This window comes from Podarcis gaigeae, assembly GCF_964106915.1.
Source record: "Podarcis gaigeae genome assembly, chromosome: 9".
NCBI classification, from domain to species: domain Eukaryota; kingdom Metazoa; phylum Chordata; class Lepidosauria; order Squamata; family Lacertidae; genus Podarcis; species Podarcis gaigeae.
The window spans coordinates 42,984,641-43,010,958 of NC_139685.1; the positions used below are offsets into that span (position 1 = coordinate 42,984,641).

Below are 26,318 nucleotides of genomic sequence, written 5' to 3' on the forward strand. Positions count from 1 at the left end.
ACCAGATGGTTGCTTGTATTTCACCAGGCAGAGGTGGGGGCAGGGCTGCCTGAAAAGCTCCACCACCCCCTTCCCTGGTTGATAACCAGGTGTTTGGCGGGGGAGGGGGGGTGGACCAGGAGCTGCCGGGAATCTTTCTCCATCTTCTGCAGTTGCACCAATTTCCTGCACTTGGGAAAGGGCTCCCTCTCAGTCTGCTAATTCCTACAAACACAGGAACAACACATATAAGCATGGCAGTGGTATTTGTTGTGCAGCACCCAGGATGAGGTAAATCATGGGGTTGTCAACTAGCAACTCCAGCAGGACAACCTTGCCTTTGGAAATGGCAGGACAGAGAGAGGAACAGTTATAGCATCTGTTTATATGGCTCCAGCTGTATGTTGGGAACATCTTCGCATAGTGCCCAAGTATTTGTTATGGAGCATGCCAGGACACAAGAGGTTCATACCATTTCCACGACTTGCCCCTGTAGGATTACCTACCTACCAGTTGAAAGTGTTAGACAGTACATTACTACATGTGTTTCTCCTTTCCTTGCTTGCTTCTGTGGAGTGCCCTTTCCTAGCACTCCCAATTTTTGGAGTGTTTGGGTATTTGTGTCTGGAGGCTAAAGATCTTAGGATTCTAGACTGAGAAGTGGTATCAGTGTTTGTGAGTCGAGGCCTCGCCCCCGCTTTGTGATGAAATAAGACACGTGGACACAAGTATTTTAGGTTAATGGGCTAAAAAAGGCCACAACTTTATTGGTTATAGAATGCGAGTGGTATTGGCTTAGGCATTGGATCTGAACAGACTATACTTGACTCCTGGCTGCTCAGCAGGGAGTCACACAAGGGTTAACAACCTGTAGGGGGAGCTTGTTGATGCAAATCACCTGGAAGCTTTCCCCTAGAGTCACCGGGGTTGTGCCATGGTCCTAGCTACCACCTGGGCATCGGACAGGAACCACGACCGCCGGATTCCTTTAACGGAATATCCTTCAAAGGGAGGAATAGGTGATGGTCACAACCTCCCCTCTAACACACAACACATTTTCCAGAGCCTAACTGCCAAACCTTACAATGTCATGCCGATTTGCTACGAGGTAGGTGAAAAACCAAGTGGCTGGTGCCAATCTGCCAAGTGGAAAAAATTCCTACCAGGCTCCTTGGACAATCAAGGTGACAAACCAAGGTCCATAGCAAGGTCAGGTGCTAAAGCAAAACCTAGAGAGAGGGTGGGTGATCTGAGGAAGCCGGAAGAACAATGGAGAGCCCGTGGGCTCACAGCGGTTTAAGTGTGGCTAAACCACACACACACCCTGCCAGCTGGATTGGCTGGCTGGGGTGCATGATGCGGGCCCAGGTCTCCAATGATGCAGGGGCCCGGCCACGCCACGCGCCCGCGAGCGCGGGAAATGATTCCCGCTCACAACCCCTCCCCTCCAGGAAGAGGAAAGGCTTGGCAAGATCCTAGGATGTTCTGGAGACAGGCTGTTTTTTCCAAAGTGCTCCTTTAGTGGGCAAAACTCATCTTCTCCATAGTTCCCCTCACCCAAATTCCCACTTGTATCTGTTAAGCGTCACAGTATTGAGGGTGGCGGGGGGGGGGGGAGAAACACCACCACCATCATGCCATCTTCCTGTCATTTTGTTCACACTGTGTGGACTGTACTAATGGTGATGTACCGTGATGATGTATTCAGTTGCATCATATCCTATGCTCTGTCTTGGCAATACAGGTGAGGTGGTCATTCATACAGAGGAAGGTGGTTTAAATAAAAATAAAATAAAAAATCCCTCCCATTAAAACCAGTCAGTAGTGTAAAGCTGCACAACAGGGCATGACTGTGAATTGAAGGGATATAGCATGTGTGTACTCCTCCCCAGAACCACCTGCCTCCCATCCATGATTCTCTCCCAGCCATTTTGGCCATTCCCTCAGCGTGTCTTCAACAGAACAGGTCTATAGGTAGCATGTTCCAATGACATATCTGTGGTGGTCTCTGAATCTTGTAGTCACTCATATAGATCTCTACTGTAGGGATTGCCTCATAAATCAATGGGAGTATCAATTTTGGCTTGATTGTGCTGATATGCATCAATAATTTCAATATACAAATGTCATGCACATTTCCCCATATAACATGCTTATTACATTGCTAAGATTTTCTTTAAAGAAAGCAGAATGGGTCATAGGCAAGAAGTTTCATGTGTGAATTTGCCCTGTAATGTATGCAAACATGAAAAATTATATTTCTTTTGATAAAAATGTCTCCCCTAATTCTTGCAATAGCTTTCATTTTATTAGATAGAGATAAAAAGTAAAGCCCTTTTAGTTTTAAATTAGAAATGAAATTGAATATGATGACTGACTGACAATGAAAACTGTTTGCTTAGAAAGGCTATATACTCTGGTTTGGAAATAGTGATGAGAAGCCATTCTGGAAGTGGGTTATATTTCACTTTCTAGAAAAGGAGTGTCTGCCAACATTAATTGTCTTTGCCATGGTGCATTATTTTCATTTCTTGTATTGCCTTTGTCACCATTTGGAAATGGCTTAACACCCTAATGTAAATTTCAGACCGTAGAATCAACAGCATAATAAAACTTCCTTTTAAGTACTGTAGTAGGTTTTTTTCCTGGAAAGTGGCATAGCACCATCTAGTGTAGAAGAACATTTCATTTTGACATAATTTTCTATTCCTAAGAATGCTATAACACTCAATTAATTGGACTGTTTCATGGAAGTTAAACTAAATTAGCACACCCAGCATCCCAGTCCAAAATATTATCCCAGAAAACAATCAACAATACTCATGTAATCTCAGTCTGGTGATATGATTTAGCACTGCTGTGGTACAGTCCTCAAAATGTACAATTCTTTGTCTATATGTGCTGAAATAGAAAATAATGAGGAACATCCAGTATCAAACTGTCCCATATCCAGATTTACAGGATTTTTGCATTTAGTACCGTATTTTTCGCTCTATAACACGCACCCGACCATAACACGCACATAGTTTTTAGAGGAGGAAAATCCGTAGCCATGCCACCCGTAGGCATTCCCTCCATAACACGCACAGACATTTCCCCTTACTTTCTAGGAGGAAAAAAGTGAGTGTTATGGTGCAAAAAATACGGTAACTTATCAACAGAAACTGGGAGCCCCTTCTTCTGTGTGTTTAGAATTGTTTATGTCCCTTCATATTATTGTAGACCCAAGGGGGCTTTGGACTTAAGTTTTAAAATGCCCAAATAGTTACTTGGATCATTGAAATCCTGAAAATTGGCCTATATACATAGTGTGCATCTGCAAACACTTTAAAAAAAAATCTTTATGAAATTTGTCAGCATGAAGACACCCAAAATAAATAGGAACAATCAATGCAAATTTTGACCCAGCAACTCAGTAATAAGCATGTATCATCAAGTAAATTCGTTTTCCAAAGCATTCAGATCAACAGAGACTGTGGAAGATAGGGGTTGACCAACACAGAGAATGTCAAGGGAACTATTCTGCATATTTTCTATAAAACGGTTTAGTAGGAACTTCTCCCTTAATCATCAACACAAGCCGCATACATTTGCAGTGCTGGGGTACCACTGCATTTCCAGGTGGGGTTGTTGCATATGTACAGCATAAGAACCATGTTTCTAGAAAAAGAGATGAGAATCCCTTGCATTTTAGCCTCACAACTCTGGTACACATGTCCAAAGCACATTGTCCATAGCAATATTAAAATAAAGCGTTATTTATTTATCTTTTGTAAATCTCTTTGAATTTCTTTTACAATCAAACAGTATATAAATTTTATGTAATAATTAATAATTACATTCAAGGCCTCAACATAACCCGATTAATGGTGATTCAGGAAATACACTGGCAAGGATCCAAACAAGCACACTCCTCAATCCACATTCCCAAGAGGAATTTGGACTGGTGAAAGTACTCTTCATGCTGCTGTAACTCTGGGAGCTTGAAAAGCAATTTGTGATATGGCATGAGGGTTTGTTTAATTGGGGGGGGGAGAGAAGCTATCCCCCCCAATAGCTATTTGGATCCCTGCCATAACTTAGGTACATAGAATTATAATTATTCCTGGCCTGTTGCTATACGTCCATAGGACAGGGTGATACAACCATGAGGCATTAGAGTAGGTAGTACCACTCGACTTTGTAGATAGGGAATACTAATTTGCAGGAACTCCTTGCAAGTGAGGGAGGAAATCTAGTATACCAAGGGAAACTTTCCAGCCTAGCCACTACTTGCCTGTTTGCTTTTTTGGTTTTATTTTATTTTTAAATAGAGTACTAAAAAAGAAAAGAAAGAAAGATACCAACCCACATACCGTCTGAAGTGGTATGGTCCACTCTACCACCTCAGGTTTCTGTTGCCTCATTCTGCTGCATTTGTAGCCTAGGCCTCCAAGAAATAGACGTTAAATTGTGTGTCTTGCTAAGATCAACAGGGACTGAATAGGCATGTATGAGGAAGCATGAAAAAAATGTACAGGGAAGTGAGGTAGAATTGAAATACACATTGCTGATGGAGACAGAATACGTGCATGAAAAAGAGAAAGTACGAGTGTGGGGTATTGACCCTTGTCTTAGAAACAGTTAAATATTATTTTCAGAACTGGACAACACTTGGACACCCATATTTCTATTTTAAATGACACATTTCTTTCCTGTGTGTATAAAATTGTCTTCACTCAACTGAGAAGTTTTTCTAGTGTGTAGAAGATGCCCTCTGCTGGAAGAGAGGGTTTCTCACATCTATATGTGTGGGTGTATGATGTATTTTATAAAATAGCATGTATATGTATGTATGCTTTTTAAAAGTGATGCTTACTCAAAAACTGTTGCTCAACATTTTTCTTCTTCTGACCCACCACACACAAGTACACACATTTCTCCTCTATTATGTAAACCAAACATTTGATTACTTTGTAAATTCTAACCTGCATATATCCCATATTTTTCTTCTTTGTTGTTATATTTACTACATTTTAAATATTACATATCTATACATCTAAGTAACATACAAACCATTCATCTAGTCAGATTATGCTTGCTGAGGGCATAGGATTGCAACTAAAGCTACAGTGCTATGCACATTTACCTGGAAGGAAGTCCTATGGAGCACAGTGGGACTTCTCAATTGATAAGCATAGGGCAATGAGCACAACATTACTGGGGGGAAATTACATTGGCTTAGTGCTATTCTTGTACCAGTGGGAGGCTGCATTGACAAAACTCTTATCCAGTCAATGGTCTTTTCCATCCTTGATGACAGAATAGCTCAAAAGAGGTGGCATAAGCTTAGAATGTTGTAATTGTAGCCAGTAGAGAGCCCTAGATAACTGCCCTTCTATCCATATCCCTACAGCCTCATTGGAGTGTAGGAACCCAACTAACCCTGAAATCAATCATGGCACACTTTCAGAAGTATAAATGCCCCAGCAAAGAAATATTATTCATGTGTCCTCTAACAAGACACACAGCATAGGGTTACATAACCCTACTACTGTGTCTAAAGCACAAGGAGCACACAAATTGGAACTTTGCCCAAACAGACATGCAACAGGTAGGGGATATGGTGTTGGGGTGGGGTTGGTGAAAGGGCAGATGAATGATGCTTGTCTTTTCAGAATCCTTCCAGATACTCTGCTTTTGAACACAAATGCCCAACAGGAACTTCATTGTTGCAACTTGGACTGCAACAACAAAGCACTCAGCACAGAAAAGCCAGGAGGTATAGCTCACTGTGGGGGTGGGGGTGGGGAGACACTATACTTCAAAGCAGGTATCCATCATATCCTCCATTCCTTCCTGCCAAACCACCAAGAAAAGACACGGATGAGCAGAGCACTATCATAAACATCCACAGTGTTAGTGTGTCATCCAGCATGGCATAGTGGTTAGATTGTCGGACTAGGACCTGGGCATCAAGGATTAAAATCTCCACTCAGCTCACTTGGATGAGTTACTCACTCTCAGCCTAACCTACCTCACAGGGTTTTTGTGAGGATAAAAATGTGGCGGGAGGAGAACTATGTATGCCACCTTGAGCTCCTTGGAGTAAACATGGGATGTAACTCAAATAATAAATAATGTGGGTAAAGAGTTTACAGTGGTACCTCGGGTAAGAACCTAATTCATTCTGGAGGTCTGTTCTTAATCTGAAACTGTTCTTAACCTGAAGCACCACTTTAGCTAATGGGGCCTCCTGCTGCCGCTACACCGCCGCTGCACGATTTCTGTTCTCATCCTGAAGCAAAGTTCTTAACCTGAGGTACTATTTCTGGGTTAGCGGAGTCCGTAACCTGAAGCGTATGTAACCCGAGGTACCACTGTACTGTACTGGCTTTATGACCCTCCATTTACTCAACAGTTTGCAGCAGTGTTTCCTGCATAAGGTACACAGGATGAATAAATACTGTGGAATACCAAGAAACCTAGGTAAGTTCTCACCAGGCACGAATGAAAAGAATGTAGAGCACCATGCATTTGATGGTGAGCACCAGAGCTGGGCAGTGGTTGGTTACAGGACTAGAGGGAGGGGATCCAGAGTAGAGCAAACAGTAACTAGAGACAAGACTTCCAGTGCAGTTTCATACGTTGACTTGGTGACTATTGTCTCTGACTTGCATTGTGAATTCCTCTTGAGATTGGGAGGAGAACCAAAGAGAGTTGAGTGCATATGGGGCATGAGGGATAGAAGAGCACATAGTAGCAGCAGTACCCTTTCTCAACCAGTCTTCAACAGCCCTTACTGAGTACTTTAACCACTGGGTTGCAACTGCTACCCATTATTCATCACTATCCCTGTGTTTCTCCACAGGCAACCAGAATGCACAGAAGCAAGTGTCTCCCTCCTCCTGTTGCCATGCAAACCACAAGCAAAAAGGCCTACAACTGTAGCAGTGACCTGTGGGGAGCTATTTATACTTATTTTCTTATGTTTATCTTCCACATTTCTTCCTTCATTAAAGGCAAGGTGGTATCTAGACAGCCACCCAACCAAGCACTGGCAATACCCAGACTTGCTTAGCTTCAGCAAGGTCGTGGTCTTGTGTGCCATCAGACCACAACTTTGGAAATTAGGTGCTCCGCTGCTTGCATAGTTCCTGTGACTTAGCAGAGTTTTCAAAGACATACAATAGGTGATGGATATCCCATGATGAAGAAAGCTACCTGTGGTACTCCTGTGTCCATCATGCCGCTCTTGAAGGCACGGAGGTCCTGCGAAAACAAGCAAGTTGGTTAGCCCATTACTATATGATGCTGTCAGAACTTAATTCCAGAAATGATGCTGCCAATAAAAGCTATGATTCATTCACCTGTGTTGCTGTTATTACTGATACTTTGTGAATAGAGTCTGCTTCCCTCAAACTCAGCTGTCTTCATAAGGGAACACACAATGGGAGGGAGCAGAAGGTTCTTTACAGTACCCCACTAGGGCTAAGAGACTGCATCTTCACCATGGTATTGCCCCTTGAACACCAGCAAGGGTAGCAGGATGGCCCCTGCAGTTCATGGTGCTGCTGGCTTTTCCTCCTAGGAATTGGTTGTATGATAAATCAGGCTGCATGAATTGAAGGAGGAAATGGATGACATGTTCTGCTGAGGAAACACCACCTACTGGCAAGCAACCAGATGCATGACCATGTGTGCGTATGGCTGGTTGCAGTGGAAGGGGGTGAGCAAAATGGCTGGTATCCTGGGCCTCACTGAGGCTGACAGTTGGCAGAGTGAGTATGCTAGTCCTTTCACTCCATTGGCAAGCACTCTCTCCTGTTTCAGGTGTGCATGTGTGTCTCCTCCCAACTCTTTCTCCTGGGAATCTAGCCCGGGATTGAACCTAAGATCGCCTGTGGTGTGTCTATGCTGTTTTCTAAGGCTAGAGCTCCATGTTGTTGAGTCCATCTAGTCCTGCCTACATGGCTTGTCCAGTAATCAGCATGCAAAAGAACAAGGAGACTACAAAAGCCCCAGCACAGATTCTTCTTCTTCTTCCTCCTGAGTATAGTACTCAGTGGTATTCCTGGGTTCTAGATCTGCTTCCTCTCTCTTTCCCCATCCAAACACCCAGTTGTCAGTGGGGCACCCATACAATCATCTTTGCCCTTTAGGAGTCATCTCACCTGGGTGGGAAATTCACACTGAACTAGCCGTCTTTAAACAAACAAACAAACAAATGCTATGCTGCTGCCTTCTGTGGTGTGCAGCTTTCTGTTTTATGTGCTCCCACCCCTTGAAAAAAGCTTCCATCTTAATGTAAACACAAATATGAACTTGTTGTGTGCTATGCTCTGAATACACTGTGTGTGGGAAAATCTTTGGATTCATCCTGCATGTACGGCTCCTGATCCGAATCTTTTGCATTGTGGTATCAAAGTGGTATGTTCTGGTGGAATAACATTATCATGGCATTTCTGCTGCTGTTGTTAGTTTATTAGTGCCATTCCTACAATGGTCAGTAGGGATGCCATTAGTTTGCAGTACCAGAATGTGTGGGTGGAACTTGTAGGGGTGCTATGGCAGTGCCTGCTCATACTGGTACATCGGCTTTTGTTTCTCATGCTATTCTTGTGCACAAGTTCATGACTACTTAATGTTGGCTTTAGTGCTGGCTTAGCAGGGCCAGAGGACTGGTCTGCCTGACTTACTAGCAGACATTCTGTGTGTGCACATTGTGTGTGTCTGGCAGGTGAAATTGTTCCCAAGGTGACTATTTTGTAAATGGTAGAAACACTATCCATTTCTGACATCTAATGCTATTACTGTGTTTTGCATATGATGTGTCTAGCTGTGTTAATGATCCAATCCCTCCTCTTAAGAGACCACAAAAGATGCTGTCCCAGGGGAAAGAAAACCATGAAGCTTCCGATTGGGATTGGATGCCCAGGGCATAATCCCACCATCGAAAATTAAAACTGGCAGATTACGTCCCTTCTAATAAAGTAAAGGTTGTCTCACAATTGCATTTCTGATTTTATAATCCAGTCATTAAAATACAAACATGGGACCTCTCTTTTTAAAAACCTTTTTTTATTTTTACCTTTTGTCACACTTGTCATTTTTAATTGACTTGGAATATAGAAGTTGCATGCATTTGTGAAAATATAATTAAGCTCAACTTTTCATAGCCAGGTGCTTAGCCAAAAATGCAAAACAGATGAATGTTAGTTTAAGAAGAGCTGATTTAGCTAATGGCTGTCAATTCACAAAGGCTGCATTTATCACAAAAGAATATTGTAAATTATATCACATGTAAATAAACTAGATGGTTTTTCTCGCTTGATCTGGAAGTGTTTTAAAGTGTGAATTTGCAAAAAGAAAAATGGAAAATACATGGGACAGAATTGTAAAAAAATTGGGAAATGCTGAAAATCGTAAACATTGGAAGAGAAAAAGACAGAGAATGAAATAATCATTTAGTATTTAAAAACTTTTATTAAACTAATGGTGCAAGATGAAAAAGGCATACATATTTGGTAAAAGCAACTATGACTATTTTTAGGAGCAGAGTAGTACTCTTATCTGTAAAATGTGTTTAGAGTAATATTCTTTTAAAAGAAAATAATCATGTCTGGTTTTTTCTTTTGTTTTTGTTCTGATGTTACTGTTTCATGGGAAATTAGTTAGTTGTCCCATAAAGGGATAAGATACTAAAATGGGAAAGGATATATATCCTCCTTGCTTAGCTTGTTCTCTCTAGTGGCAGCTGATCTTCCCTGAGTAGATAAATGGGTAATTTCCCTTCCTCCGACTGCTCAGGGAAGATCAGATGCTGCCAGAGAGAACAAAATGAACTCGCCAGCAAAGTACAGTATAGGCTAGCCGCTAGCCAATTACAAAGCTAGCCAGAGTGAGTGAGTGAGTGAGTGGCAGCAGGGGCTTTTTCCTTGCTAAAAACACCATACAAGGTAAGGGTAAAACAAGTGATTTAAAGGTGTCCCCAGCTCTTTCTTTGATGCTGGAGAGGGATGGAGAGGTGGCTGTAAAAGGCACAGAATGACTGCAGCTGGAGAGGCTGCAATTTTTAGACTACATACTTGGGAGCAATCTTTTAGCAGATCCATAAATGTCAGTGGGATAGCTCTAAAATACATGGTTTAAAGACTGGCATCTTAAGCTTTACTTCTCAGTCTCTGAAGAAGTACACCCTTAGCAAAAGTCAGCCAGAGTGATTCTTTCCTTAATAATTAACTCATGGCTTAAAATAAAAAATAAAAAATCTTCATTGTCTTCTTGCATTGCAATCTGGTTTGGCAGATAATAAGGGCATTGTGCATATTGTGGAAAACAAAACCTTCCCTATTCAAGTTAATATTCGAAACTGAAATAAGAAGTTAGTTTTTAATCTTCTGTAGGTAGATAAAAACCTACCCCTCGGTGCCTCTTTTCCTTTCAGAAAAGCATAACTGCCTTTCCCAAATATGACATGTTAGATGATCCTCACTGTAAAGAAAAGTGCATTTACAGGTTCCTGATGTGACTGCTTCTACACAGAATCATTCTTTGTATGAGCATTTTGGGTCAGGCTGTGAATTTTCCTCTTCTTCTCCTTCCCACTAAAATCATTGAAATATATTCTGTCGGTCTTTCACATCAGAGGTGTAAATGGATTTCTTGAAAGTTTTTCTTCAGAATGGTAAAAGGCAATCACTTTACAACTTTGACTCCATTACGAGCTGCAACACAAAGCTACAAAGATACCACCCTAACTTTGAGAATACTCTGCTGCTGAGTGACCTTGCCTCCACAAGGGCAGATACTGTACATACTCTGTCTGTGCAAAGAAATGCTTGGGCAGAATCTCTGTATGCTGCTTGTTTGATAGCACTTGCACAAGAAGCACAGTAGAGGGAAGAGCAGTCAAGTTTAAGTTTTGAGAATGGTTCTGTTTTACTGACGGCACTTTTGTGTGCCCTGTGGTGGAAATGAGATTATCCCTCTTTTTTCCTTATTTTTTAATGACACCAGCATTGTATGGTCATAGTTAACATACTGTACAGATACTTATATTTGCTTTTCGGAATTTAGGCGTTTCATTATACAGTAGTATTACAGTACTGAAATTGCAGTACTAAGGAAGAAGTTCTGAACAGCACTTATTTCCTCATTGGTAGTACAGTGGTGCCCCGCAAGACGAACGCCTAGCAAGACGAAAAACCCGCTAGACGAAAGGGTTTTCCGTTTTGGAGGCGCTTTGCAAAACGAATTCCCCTATGGGGTTGCTTCGCAAGACGAAAAAAATCTTGCATCCCCCCGCGGGTTTTTTTCGCTTTTTTCGCCCTTTTCTTAAGCCGCTTATCAGCTGTTCCGCTGATAAGCCGCTTAACAGCTGATCGCTGGAAGCTGCTTGACAGCTGTAGCGCTAATCTGCTAAGCTGTCAATGGGCTTGCTTCGCAAGACGAAAAAACCGCTATACGAAGAGCCTCACGGAACGGATTAATTTCGTCTTGCGAGGCACCACTGTATTTGGCTCCTGAGGAAACAGGCAACGCAACATAACCTCTTAAAATATTTAGCTTTTAAAGCTTTTATACATAGACAGTGACATAGACAGCAATGCATTTGAGTTCAGAAGAGATGCAGTTTTTAGTTACGCTGTGCAACTTTCAGCATACATTTGTTTATATTTTTAACAAAATGCAACTATCAAATGAATCTCTGGATATATAATTCTATATGTAGCAAAATATTTAGTTTGGGTCCTCCCTAATTTTTTCATGTGCTTTGTTCTATATCACCCTACCCCCTATATGTTGTCATGTACATCAAAATTCGATAAGTTGCTGATAAAGGCTTCAGACACCTTGTAAAGACCTGCATTTTCTCCCAGGCTTTCCCTGACCCATAAAATCAGACCCTTTTATGTTTCTGAATCTTTCTGACTCCTGTTTTTATTTATTTTTTTAGTTACTTTTGCTTTGCTTTTTTATTGGTTTCAGGTTGTATCTGTGTTTTCATGATATTGTTTGCTTTTTATATTGCACACCACTTAGAGATTTTAAAATATTAAGCTGTTTATAAATGCTTTTAAGTAAATAAATGCCATTTCCCCCTTAGATTCTAAATATGGGACAAGAGGCTCATATACTGTAAGACCCTTGGGTAATCGTTTAGGCTTAGCTGAGTTTCCATCACAGAACAAAATTTGCCCCTATAAATAACTGGCATAACCCCACCCTATGACCCCCACAACACATGCCAGAGACCTGCAGGAATTATCCAGTGTGTGCCAATATTTCAACAAAACCAGCTGCCTGGAAATTGGTAGAACTAAACAAGTTCTTCTCCCTCAGTCCTTTCCTGACAGTGACATTAAAGACATTAAGAAAGTAGATAGTTAAAATCTGTTGAATTATTGTAATGGAGGGCAAAACATATGTTTCAAAAGTAGTTTCTACTGTATAGAACAATCTCTTTCCAAACACATGTGAAATATAGATGTTTTGTGCTTTCGCCACAAGCGAAAGAGAATGAACAGAATTGTCTGGTCATTTTTTTCTCCTGCCTCCTCTTTCCTCCCCTCTGTTTTCTGGAAGCTCACCTGATCTTAGCTTTTTATCCTACCTTCAGACTTTCTGTCGTGAAAGTCAAAAGCATTTTAAATTTGAGCAAGCGTATGGTGGCTGGGGTGAAAACCAATGTAAGGCCGGCATTTTATTTAATTGTATCTATTTCATTGTAGCTGATCTGTATACCAGTGTGTTATAATTGAGTGTCAGAATGGGGACTGGGAGACTCAGGTTGAAATCCCCACTCAGCCAGGAAGCTCATGAGGTTACACATTCTTTGAGCCTCACTGGCTTGTTGTGAGGATAAGATGGGGGAAAGAGAAACCTTTTATATCACACTAAGCTACTTCCTGTAGTAGAAGAGTAGGACAAAAATGTTCTCTATGAAATAAATAAGGGTGCACAATTATAACTTGTGTTAAACATTTATATATGTTTATATATGTTAACAGTAACAAGTGCCCTTAGTTATCCAAGTGCCCTTTGCATTCATTGGTGAAAAAACTAGAGCCACTGAGTAGACTATTTAATCTGTGCATTTCTCCCTATATGTCCACAAATAGAAGGTCTGCATTCCAGCAGACTCTCTGAGGAGCCCAGGTCCCTACAGGCTCTCATGTGCCTCTGGCATGAAATACAAATAAATATATGGTCCAAAATAGAAAAGCCTGTGTCCTGAACTGGTGTAAGGAATCCAGATTTTTGTTATTTTTATTTCAGTTCATAGCCTCCCCTGTCCCAAAGGTCCATAGCAGCTAACAGCATGTGCATTTTATGTAGAGCCCTTGCCTCACCCTTCTTCACAACAAACTTGTGAATGGAGGTCATGAATATTTCCTTTTACGAGTGTGGAACTTAAAACTGAGAATGACATGTCAAGGTAAATCAGGGAAATATGGTAGAGCAGGGATTTAAACCCAGATCAAAGACTGTGGACTACTTTGGGTTTTGTTTAAACACATGCACACACATATATACAGATTAGTCCTTTCTAATGCAGAAAATTGTAATGCAGAAAATTATATCTAATAGATATATTTTTGGGGGGGAATAACCTTAGTTTTTAATGGAAGGGCTAAGTAAGATCTGTGAATTAATATGCATTAAGTAGCAGGCTGTTTTATTAATTTATGATAAGTATTGAAGTATGACGGAGTGGGTGAAGTGAGAATTACCATTTGCTGCTGTGAAAATGATGCTTGTCATGTTATCTCCCAATCCTAAAGCGTTGTCTTAAGCTTTGTCTTCATGAGACTTAAAATCTTGTATTATGCCCAGTGATCAGCCTTAAACCTCTTTGCTGTCACTGAAGAAAACAAATCTTTTGCCTTTCTTTGCCTGGGGGATGTGGAGAGCTGAAGTGGTCCTATGTGACTAAATTAGATGAAAGACTTGCCTTCCCACCACGGAGACACAGAGTCTAATCAAGTGAAATGAGTTCTGAGATCTCCACTCACTTCCTAGAGGATATCAGTTTACATTACAAAATCACGCGACACCTAATTCATCACAGTTGATGCAGACTTTACTCGAGAGAGGGCCACAGCTCAGACAAGGATAGTAAACCACCTGTCCCCTCTGTGGAAGGTTTGATTATTAAGGCAGTGGGAAGCAATGGTGGGAAGGGTCTTTTGACCTGTATTTTATGTATTTTACATAAAGGGAGAGGGAGATGTCAGACTTAAAAGTGGAAAGATTTATACTTTTAATTATAGTTAACATAGATCATTCCCACCCCTTCATCTACATATGAAGCTAAACTTTTTCTTTTGTTTTTTCCAATTTTTAAAATTAAATTTTCCACAATTATAACAAAATACAAAAAGTGAAGGGAAAAAAAGAAACATACCAAAGGGGGGGAGGGGAACAGTACAACACATTACAAGAGAAATACAACCAAAACCACACCATAAAAAAGGAAAAATAATCTTAATACCTTAAAACCCAACCTTGCTTACATATTGATTGATTTCCTCTAATCCCTCCCTTCTGAATTTCCTTGTATTTGAATGTAACAGCTTTCCAATATCATTATTAAACATCAATATTCCAATTATAATCAAATTTGTTCACTTTTCTTACTATTCTAAATCCCATTTATATAATTGAATCCTAATTTAATCCTAGGCCTTTTTGGTACTTTCAAGTAGTTTCTAAGTTTTTTATATTACAATATTTATTCAAATAGTCCTTAAATTTCCTCCAATCTTCTTGGTATTCCTCTTCTCTTCTCTCTGGTCGCGGATTCTTCCCGTCAGGTCAGCTAGCTCCGAAAAGTCCATCATCTTCATCTGCCAATCTTCCACTGTTGGTAATTCTTGTGTTTTCCAATTTTTGGCTAGTAAAATTCTAGCAGCTGTTGTGGCATACAAAACCAATTTAACATCTTTCTTGGGCAATTCCAAACCTGTTATTCCAAGTGAAGCTAAACTTTTTCTGTTTGTTGGCACAGAAGTGTTTTAAAAGTTGTATATCAGTTCAGCATCACAAATCATGGTTGTATGTTACCAGAAAAGTGACATTGCAGTGGCTTTGTAAATAGATGCCCAAATGTTTTTCAGGGTGATGTCTAATGTCTTCATGCTTCCATATTTGGTGTGGTGAAGAAAAACTAATCAACTTCTTGATTTCTTTCAGGGCATTGTGATAACTCCCTTACTCCTGCTGCTTTTTGTGAGTATCTTAATATTGCTTTTCTTTCTGTCATCATCACATTGACTGTTAAGTAGTGTCATATTAGATGTGGAAAAGGGGCCATTTTGAATGTTCCAGACTATTTTCAATGATCAAATACACATGATTAGTTCTTGACAACTTTCTAAGTTGATATAAATAAAAATGTGTCATGGAAGAAGTTATCACCATGTGCTCATCTAGATTAGCAGTTGCATTGATACCAAAACAAGGAGCAGCATTAAATGGCAAGTAACTTACTGGAAGATCTATCTTCTCCTATGTAGGCAGTATCTGCTCTAGATTTTGATTTGATTCCTTATACTCCTATGCTGCTTATCATTCAAATGAATCCCAAAGCAGTTTGCAAACAGTAAATAACAGTAACATGTTACAATGTAATAAAACATCATAAATACAGCATGGATCGTACGGAATAATTAACAAATCATCAGTGAAACAATTACCTTCTTTATAACACTGTTAACAAAGCAACTACTAAAAAATAAACTAGACATCACAATTAAAGCAAAAGTCATATGATCAATACATTATTTATAATTTACAAAGCAATATTAGCAACGTTAACAAAATAGCAGGCAAAAAGAAAACGTTTGCACACACACTCCACACCCCCTTGACTCATAATCTTTCAGTCTATTCTGCTCATTAAAATACACATAGAAATAAGGCCTGTGATAGCAACCTCCTCCTAAAGGTTCCTCTGGCTGGAGATTGGGCAGCAGAGATGAAACCAACCACCCTCTGATGGCAAACAGATTAAGAGGGGCCCTTAGACAATATAATGGAAATGTAAGACTTGGCAGGATTTTGTTTTTGTAAGTAACGGGATAAATGTGCTTTATATCTGTATAGTTGAAAAAAGAAGAAATATATTTGTGATTTTCAGGTTGCCATTTTTAAGTACAAGATAGGGAACCAATAAATATGTATTTCTAAATCCTTGCCTGCTCTTTTGACTGAGATAAACAATAAACTTCAATGGAGATGTTAAAACACACAGAGAGAGCTAAAATGGTGAACAGTTTTTTTTGTGTTTATCAGGACTATTATCTTGTATGGTGACAAATTGCTAAAGCCATTGGGGCTATTAACCAAATTTTGCTCACATTTACCTGCTGCTGGCCTTCAAATCAGGAGGCATATTTGTTCAACCATCTATTAGTTTGGTTGAATTATATTCCTAGAATGAAACCAAGAGACTTTATTCTGTGTTTCTCAAATGTCGTCTTTGTTGCTTGGTGCTCTGTATGTGACTTTGAAAGAGGGATTTCAGAGGAACGTTTAACAATATATTTAATTCTTATTTCAACCCTGCTGAAATAAGTAGCTAATTTCCCATTTGGTTTACATGGCTGTAGATGTGTAACAAGGGAGAAAGGAAATGACACAAAGAGAAAATCAGCTATGAATTATAACTTAGAAATCTCCAGAGAGGAAATTCTAGGTATGGTCTACTATATAGAAAATGTTTTTGTTTACCTGTGTTTAACCTAGAAGGGTTTAAATATCCTAGAAAAGGTTGTAATTTAGGATTCCATATAGTGAATTGAAGTGCTACCCTTAGAAGAACTAAGTGAAATTTCTTTATGCGTTGCTTAGCTCCCTACACATATTTTTCTGGTTTACCTGACACTGACAATGCTGGGTAATATAGCAAAATTGGAACATAAAGTTAGTTGAGACTGCCAGCACTCCCTCAGCCTTTGACTGCACCAAATCCCCAGATCAAATGCAGCAATTAAGAAAAGAAATGTGGACTTTCTTGTCTGTCAAATTTGATCACTTGTTCTGTTTGAACTATGGGACGCAGGTGGCGCTGTGGGTTAAAGCCTCAGCGCCTAGGACTTGCCGATCGAAAGGTCGGCGGTTCGAATCCCTGCGGCGGGGTGCGCTCCCGCTGCTCGGTCCCAGCGCCTGCCAACCTAGCAGTTCGAAAGCATCTCCGGGTGCAAGTAGATAAATAGGGACCGCTTACCAGCGGGAAGGTAAACGGCGTTTCCGTGTGCGGCTCTGGCTCGCCAGAGCAGCGATGTCACGCTGGCCACGTGACCCGGAAGTGTCTCCGGACAGCGCTGGCCCCTGGCCTCTTGAGTGAGATGGGCGCACAACCCCAGAGTCTGTCAAGACTGGCCCGTACGGGCAGGGGTACCTTTACCTTTACCTTTACCTTTTCTGTCTGAACTAATGGAGGTGTGTTTCAGAATACATTAAGGGTAAAGGTAAAGGACCCCTAACAGTTAAGTCCAGTCGTGAACGACTCTGGGGTTGCAGTGGTCATCTTGCTTTACTGGCCAAGGGAGCCAACAGTTTTTCCGGGTCATGTGGCCAGCATGACTCAGCCGCTTCTGGCAAAACCAGAGCAGCACACGGAAATGCCGTTTACCTTCCCACCAGAGCAGTACCTATTTATCTACTTGCACTTTGACGTGCTTTCAAACTGCTAGGTTGGCAGGAGCAGGGACCGAACAACGGGAGCAGTGGTGTAGCGTGGGTTGTCAGCACCCGGGGCAAGGCAAGTAATTTGCACCCTCTAACCCGTGGATTTGCGCCCCCTACCCCTAACCCCCAGATGTTGCACCCGGTGCAGACGGCCCCCCTGCACCCCCCATGCTACGCCACTGAACGGGAGCTCACCCCGTCATGGGGATTTGAACAGCCGACCTTCTGATCGGCAAGCCCAAGGCTCTGTGGTTTAACCCACAGCGCCACCCGCATTCTTCTCTCTAAATCAAGAAAGTGTTCTACTTAGTCCTGTTCCTAATTAGTGGCATATGTTGGTGGTGGGAGGCAGTATTCCCTTTGGAAAAGAAGCCCCATACCATGTCTCAAGGGAACAGTTTTGTCATTCCTGCTCACAGTTTTGCTTCTATTCTCAAACCACCTTAAGGTTGTCCGCATTGGTAAGATGTTGATCCATTGCAATTATTTTTAAAAACCTTGTTCCTAGTCCTCATATCAACACCTCCTTTTTGCTATCTCCCCTAGTAATCACACAGTATGCCCCTAGCCCTGCCTTCTGCCCCTAACCGTGGCTTCAGTCTTGCCTCTTCTTTTGCATCCATCCCCTATTTCTCTTTATAAAACTGAACTTAGAGATGCATGCAGACATGATTTTATGATATTTTCTGTTGTCTTGCACATGATGGTTGAAAGGTGTAAGGAAAACATTATGAGTGCAGTTTTATGTGAAAAAGAAGTTTTTGGGGAAATTATGCAATCTTTAAAATGGGAGAAATCATTAGCATGTGAATACATTGGTAGTTATTATTATCATTATAAATTGCATTTTTGTGAAGTATGAAATCATTGAAGTGGCTCGTACAAGTTGTCAAAGTTCTTGCCTTTTTTTGTTAGCTCCACATTGTCTAATTGGAGCCTTCAGAGCCCCCAATCTCTCACTCTTCTCCACCAAACTCTGTCTAAAGGCCAAATTAGGACAATTGGTTGCTTCCTGGGAAGAGTGTTTAACCTCTCCTGCCTCTGCTAATTCTCCTGCTCAAACCTCCTCAGTTCCATTTTCCTGCAACTGGGTTTCTTTGTTGTTTCAGAGCCCCAGCTAGGGCTTTACAGGGAAGATTTGCAAGAATAAATTAGTGGGTAGGAATAGGATGAAACCCTTCCACCAATATTCTTCATTGGTGTTGTGAGGGTAGCAGGATATGTCTTGGTGCCATCTTAAAGACTGGACCACCTTCCTTCCTTGCAGGGAAAGGGGTGCTTAGACTGAGGGGATGGTGTGCTTTTGACTACGTAAGGAAAGTGAATGTCATGAGCGGGATATTTGTTTGTGCCAGGAGCATGTGTTGATGAGGTTATGTATGAGGGTTAATGAGTAAAAGGGAGATTGGTGTTATTTAACTACATTTTACTCAGAGTACCTGTTGAAATTAATTAACATGACTAAATTAGGCCCATTAATTTCAGTTGAATATCATCGTATGTGTATGTAAACTCCGTGAATTTCCATATTTTCTAGTAACAATTATTATTTATTACTTGCATTTATATTTTGGTTTCCTGACCCAAAAAGGAGCCTAGAAGCAGACTTTTTAACTTTTACTTCCTATTCTGTACTGCTCTCTAAGGTTTCAAAGCAGCACAATAATGAGTATATTAATCTGTATGTGTAATGTAGTAAGATAAGAACTTCTCCTTCTAGATAGGTTTACATTTATTGATTACAGTTTATATTTTATGCTATTTGCACAAAATTTATTACTGGCAGCTTTTAATACTTCACACTGCTTTGCTTCCAGATACTTGTTAATGTAAAATGAGTAATATGAAGTAACTGTTAAAGAAATGCTGAAGTACACAAAGGGAAGAGTGAGCACTTACAATAAATTATACATTTTGCATAAATTATTAATTTTCTTAAATGAATGGTATTAAATGTAAGACAGTTTTGTATTTGAAAGAATACTGTGACCGAACTTAATATTTGATTAATTCCTTTCAAGAAAAATATTCAGGATTTATGTTACCTTAATGATGGGGTTTTTTGGGTCTCATGTAATTGTAACCTCACTTAAGAAACAGTATCTTTCAGCCTTTTCAATTTTAAAAGTCATTTCTGTGTCTAATTAAACTTTGTTAAAGTGTTACTGAGCGTTTGTTCCCAATTATACTCAGCTATATTCATATCTGTATGAAAATTTCTGAATAAGTGGACAACCTAAAGAAAATGATACCATTCATTCATATGGTAGAAAGAAAACATCTCTACTGTACTTAAAAACACTTTCCACATAGGATTAACCCATTCCAGTTGCTAATAGTGGATTTTGTTGACTCTCTTCTGTAGTACCTGACCCCTAGTACTTAATGTGAGCTATTGAGAATTGAAAATCAAGCCTGCCCCCATTCAAGGGCTAAACTCAAATGGCCCCATTTATGAATGACACATTGGGCAACATTTCAGCAGCATGCTGAAAATAAAGTCTTGAATGTGTGTGGGATTTGTTTAAGTGCTCACAATGCTTTGTATATCTGTCATGTAGTACTTCATTTATTTGAGTTCACTATCCTATGCAATGTTAGTAGCACAATATTTTTGTATGAAGAGAAACTTTCCACTTCTTTGGCTTATCCCTTTTTCTTAATTCATTCACTCACTTTTATTGAAATTCCTTTATTTGTATCAGTCATTTTGACACTAATAAAGCGAATAGTGGGGTTTTCCACTCTCCTGGAATGATGGCTGAGCTATATTTCTAAACCTGTGAGGTAAGAGGGTAGGATATGACAACAGGGAAAGAGAAAGATGAATTGTAATGTACATTTGGTCAGCGTTTTAGCAGAATTTTTGTTTGCATTTTTGCTGATTTTGCAAGGGTGAAAATAGGATGGTGAGTTCATATTTAGACTTGATTATTTAACCATAGACTCAAAACCATTTGACATGCTGCCTTTCACAATATATGTTCAGTCAGTCAAGCTCCTCCAGTGGGCTGGGGGGCGCTGAGTGCATGTTGAGTGAGCTAAATAGACACATCTGAACATTCGCAACTGTCCTGAAACCCGAATAACAGAGTTACATTCCTCTGGACCACTTCACTTAGATGTATTTTAGGAATATGTTACTAAGAATAATGTAGAAATCTGTCTGCTGAAAGAAGGACAGTGGGAAAATCTCCAGGGTTTTTTGTTGAACTAGAAGTTTGGATAGATGAAGTTAAATATATGAATGCTGTCCTATCACAAATGCAATAGGAAGCATTTGGAGATACTAGAGAAGCAGTATAAGGTGCTGTTAGCAGCACATATTGTTCCAGTTTTTAGTTTCCAAGCAGTCACCAAGGACAGCATCCTGTAGGTCACACTGCAGTATTCTTACTTTTGAGTTTGCAAAGATCCTAATTACTCTCCCTTGGTCTGGGGTGACAAAAAGCAATACCTCCTTCTAACTAATTTGGTGTTGGGAAAATGTATTCCTGGCACTGCCAGTTACTAGGCTAATAGGCATAGTGTTGGATCCAGGGACATTTGAAGACTACAAACAGGAGCATCCTGGGAAATCATGGATATGGTGAATCTTCTTTTATTGGAATGCATTCCAGGAACTTCCTTTTTCATGTGTTTTGCAGAACTAGCAGGTACCATTTGGTAGACATTCCTGTCTACACCTTTACTGAACTGTAGTTTTATGCTTAGTAAAGCATATTCTGCATCCCTGTAGTGAAATACCTTCACTCTCAGTTCTCTGTAGCAGACAAAAGTGCAATCAGATGATTTCCTTTATTTATTTAAACATTTATACACGGGGCAATTGACAGCCAGTAGAAACCCATTTAAAACACTGAATCATAAAACCAGTGAGATTATTAAAACAGCAGAGTTTAAAGGAAAGTGCCAACATTTGGAATGGTGTTTGGAGACAGGTTGTGGATTCCAGATAGTAGCTTAACCAACCACTGTATCCTTTATTAGCTTGAATTCCTAGAGATGTTCTAGTGTAGATTCTACAACCTCAATATGATTAGGAGGATGCAAGAACACAACCTGGCTTTCTTTTTTAAAAAATGTTTACGCTCTGAGGAGCATAGCCCCGAAGACTGCCTCTGAAGTGGACTTAACGAAGTGGATGAGGGATTGCAATTTGGCACAACTGATATGAAGTGTTTCATCTGACTCCACTAATGCAATTGTGGCAGTTACAGATGCAGCATCTTCCTTGGAGAATACCACAGCTGTGATATTTGTCCTCTTTGCCAAAAAAAGGAGAGAAATTGAACAGCTGGTCTGAGAGAGAAATAAGGGCCTGAAAGTTGATTTCCATCTGAGAACTCTGTACCAGGGCAAATCTATCCTGTCTTTTGGTGTTTTTGTTTTGTTTGTAAACTGGAATAGAAGTAAGGTCACAATTATTTTGCAAGCCATGGTTAAAACTAGTAGCAATGTTTTAGAAAAGCCTAAAAACTAGGATACCCAATAAGGTTTCAGGACATTTTCATTGTATTTCATTTTCTTTATATTGTGCTGAGAAGCATGACTTTATGTTTTATCCTGTGATCTGGGGGTAGGAGACTTGCAGCCCCCTAGATGCTAGATTTATTACATCAGATTATGTATGTTTGTTGTATGACCTTGGATGGGGAGCCTCCTGATGTGGCTCTCCTAATGCAAGCAACATGGGAGATAGGATGGAAACCTGCAGAACTTGGTTTAACATGGGTGGCTAACTTGAGGCACTCCATATGCTGTTGGACTCCAACTCCCATGAGTCTCAGCCAGCATGGCCAGTGATTACGGATGATGGGAACTGCATCTGAAGGGGCACAGATTCCCCATCACTAATATTAGCTGTGTAATCAGTATTCAAGACTTGCAAAATTAGAACATACATAGTGCAATCCAGTACCTGTCTACTCAGAAGTAAGCCACAGTGAGTTTACACACATAAGTACAGATTTATACAGATTTATGTTTTATATATCTGGACATTTAAACTTATTGGTAATTCATTAGCAGTTAAAATTCCATATTAACATCATGCTTTTAATTTCTTTCACAGCTTGGATCCTCCTCCTCTGTGCCTTTCTCATCTATATTCTCACAACTGTTCATGACCGTTGTAGTTCCACTCATAATTGGACAGGTATGTTTTTAATATACATATATAATGTTTCTAAAGTCTTATGGACTGTAAAAGAGAGGAGTCTGACACTTAGAAAAAGGCCTCTGGATAGTGACATTTAATAACAGAGAGATGACAGTGTAATGCTCCCTGAAGCCACATTGATTTTACTTGAGAATGAGCAGCTGTCCCTCACTCCCTCTGATGAATCTTTTACATATCTATCTTTAAAAAGTGTTTGGGAACATGAAGTAGGGGAAGAAAATGGTAATCTTGGTGTAAATGAGCTGTGAAAGTATCGTAAAGGTCTGCAAATGACTTGATTTAGAAAAAGTCTCCTTGATGAAGCTGCACCGCTAATTGTTTCAAATCTTCAAATCAAATGTGGTTCATTGCATCTAAGCATGTGCTAAAGTAAAATAGATTACCCAAGAGCTAGTTGTGCTTGCTAAAAGAAATTAAGCATTTCTGGTAATCATTTTTCATGTTTGTTTGTTTGTTTATATGTGTTATATATTCTTGTAAGGGTATATAATGCATTTATTTATATTTTGAGTATTTGTATACTGCGTTTCAGGAACCTGCATGTGTGTCCATATATCCATATTGGTCAAGGCCCAAGCAATTTGTGTAGGTCTCCCAAGGTGAAAATTAGGATAAAAATACATACATGCTATTATTTTAAATAGTGTATATATGGATTTTTGGGAGTAAGATTCATGGTTTTGTACACAAAAAATAAGGTTAATATTCGGTTATACAGGCGACTCCCCACTTATGTGGGGTTTATGTTCTGGGGGGCCCCCACACATAACCGGGGAGCACCCACTAAAAAGCCTCTAAACATCCATTTTACCTGCTTTCCATGCTCTCCAGTACCTTTGCCTCTAGATTGCAAGAAAAAGCAGGGAACAATACATCTGAGCCCACTGTTGAGTGGGGTACTGGGCAGCAGCAAGAGCTCCCACCTGCCATTTTGGATCCCATAAATTAAAAAAAAAAATTAAACATTTATTTCTGGAGTTTGGGCTCACTGACATCCTCTTCAGGCCACAAGTCACAAGGATTTTCCAGCCTTCTCCCACGATTTCAGAATTTGAATTTATTTATTCCAGTTAAGTCCAGTTAAGTATAAGCAGCTAAGTTTTGCCCTGGGACCCACTTTTTGTGTACTGCCTAAATACCATATATTTCATACATGGATTTTTTCAGGAAAAATGTTTATCCTGTCATTTTTGAACTGTACTTGTGTTACAAGAATACAAGTAGGCCACTGCATGTACTTTACAGATAAGTGTACACTAAATGCCAATCTGGCTACTTTAATAACATGCTTGCACATTATACATATATGTATGAAGTTACCAGTTATATTAGTTGCATGACATGTTGATGTTCAGGTCTTTTGACTCTAAAGTCAGAACATATTTCAGCTGTTTAATAAGCTAGAAGTTAAAAGCACACATTCAGAATGTGTGTATCATTAAGCTCCCATATAAGGATCATATAATGAAAATGATGATCAAATACAAAGTACCCAGGTAGATTAAGGCTGCATGTTTACATCACAAAAGGCAAATTTAAGCACCCTACACCCCCCCTTGCCCTCACTCTGAATAGAGGTGAAAGGGAGGCATGTCCCTGTTGCCAGGCAGCGGGATGACATTCCTTTTCTTTCTGTATTGCATTGGTAGTTTCACTGCCCACTGATGTTGTCTTTAGTGAAGGAATGAAAATTGAGGTGTGCATTTAATGTGCATTTAATGTGAATCCCCATTTACCTTCTGCTGTATCAAGTTAACTCTACCCAGTTGGATTGAGAAATGTAGGAAGCCTCAGTATACTGATTCTCTACACTGACTCACAACATGTACCCCAGGATTTTAGACAGGAGTCTCCAAGCCACATCTGAAGATTCCAGTAATTGATTCTGGATCCTTCTGCATGCAGAGGATGTGCTGCATTGCTCCTAAGCTAAGGTTCTTCCCCATGTGTTATCTTCAACACCTGCCCTTCAAGACTTTGTTGAAGATTTGTCTTGACGTTATATTATTTCAGTGCCAGATAGATCTGGGTTGCATTGTGCATGAGCCACAGTGATGTGCTGGAGCCAAATATTCACAATTCTGTACCACATGTGGTAAAATATTTCTGCGTGATATAAAGCACTTTGTTCACCTGTCTCTAAGCCACATTGCCCTATTCTCCGCCCCCCCCCCCAATACTGGGACTCTGGACAAAGATTGTGGCCTCTTTTGTTTGTGTTGTCTCATTCTAACAGGATTGTGACAGGTACCAGAAAAATGAGTACCATGACAGTATTTCCCTTCCCTTTTCTGCTGTCCTTCTCCCTTCTCTAGAACTAAGTGCTTGTGACAGACTTTTATTTTATGTTTTATTTTAAAGAGTGATTTATGATTAAAAGTTAATGAAATAGAATTTTCACAGTGCTTTTATTATATTCTACCAGTTTGAACATTTTTCAAAGCAGCACACCAAAACCCACTGTTCTCTATGAATAAATAATAAAAGCCATGTCTGTACATTATCATTCATGCATTCTGTAGTTGCCCACTGGTGATTTGTTTGCCAGCCTGAAGTGGGCGCTTCATATTAAACTGTCCTTAACTAAAACTCAAATTAGTTATTACAATTGCACCGATTTAAAATGTAAATATATAGATATATGTAATTGAATTCTACTTGGTAAGCTCACTGGGTTGCTCTCTTGAGATATAGTGATTCTGCTAGTGAACTGTACAAGTGGATTTTGCAGGTGGAGTGGTCTAATCTGTCCCCAAAACATTGCTCAAGCAGGAAGCAAATAATTATTATTATTTATATTTGTTAGTCGCTTTCCTCACAAAAGCGTCCAGTTAAAACAAACACAACCAATAAAAACTATAACTAATAAAAACTATAACTAATAAAATCTATAGAGATAAGAGAACAAGGGCCAAAAGTCTGGATAAAGAGAAGTCTTTGCTTGGCTTTTAAAAATAGAGACAGATTGTGCAAGGTATTCCTCCTTGGGAAGAACAATCCATAAGCAAGGAACTGCCACTGGAAAAGCTCATTTTCATGCCTCAGATGATGATTGCAGGGTCTGGGGATAGGTAGTCCTTGGGGGAATTAGGGTCCTGAGCTGCATAGGCTTTAAATGTCAAACCCAACATTTTGAATTGAGCCTAGAAACTAAATGGTAGCCAATGCAATTGTGCCAGAATTGCTGCTATATGATCAGAGTGTCCTGTCCTGATCATCAATCTGTTTGCTGAATTCTGAACCAGCTGCAGTTTCTAAACTGCCTCCAAAGGCAGCCCCATGTAGAATACATTGTAGTAGTCCATCCTAGAGGTTACCAGAGGGTAGACAACAGAGGTTAGGCACAACTGGCCACTAGCAGAAGTTGATGGCACTCCATGCCACTGAGGGAACCTGAGCCTTAAGTAACTCTAATGGATCCAGAAGTATCTCATGTTACGTATTTGCTCCTTCAGAGGGAGTATAACCACATCCCAAGCTG

General features: G+C 40.0%; 1 protein-coding gene across 10 annotated transcripts in view; it reads left to right on the forward strand.

The window, feature by feature from the left end:
- The window catches only part of SLC10A7 (solute carrier family 10 member 7), a 125,127-nt gene that overhangs the window by 66,248 nt on the left and 32,561 nt on the right, over nt 1–26,318 (forward strand). For 3 of the 10 annotated variants that reach the window (XM_083755896.1, XM_083755892.1, XM_083755895.1), the window contains 2 exons: nt 15,157–15,192; nt 22,730–22,813. In XM_083755896.1, coding sequence (XP_083612022.1) covers nt 15,157–15,192; nt 22,730–22,813 — 120 coding nt within the window. The other 7 variants (XM_083755894.1, XM_083755897.1, XM_083755899.1 and 4 more) reach the window with 6 other exon arrangements.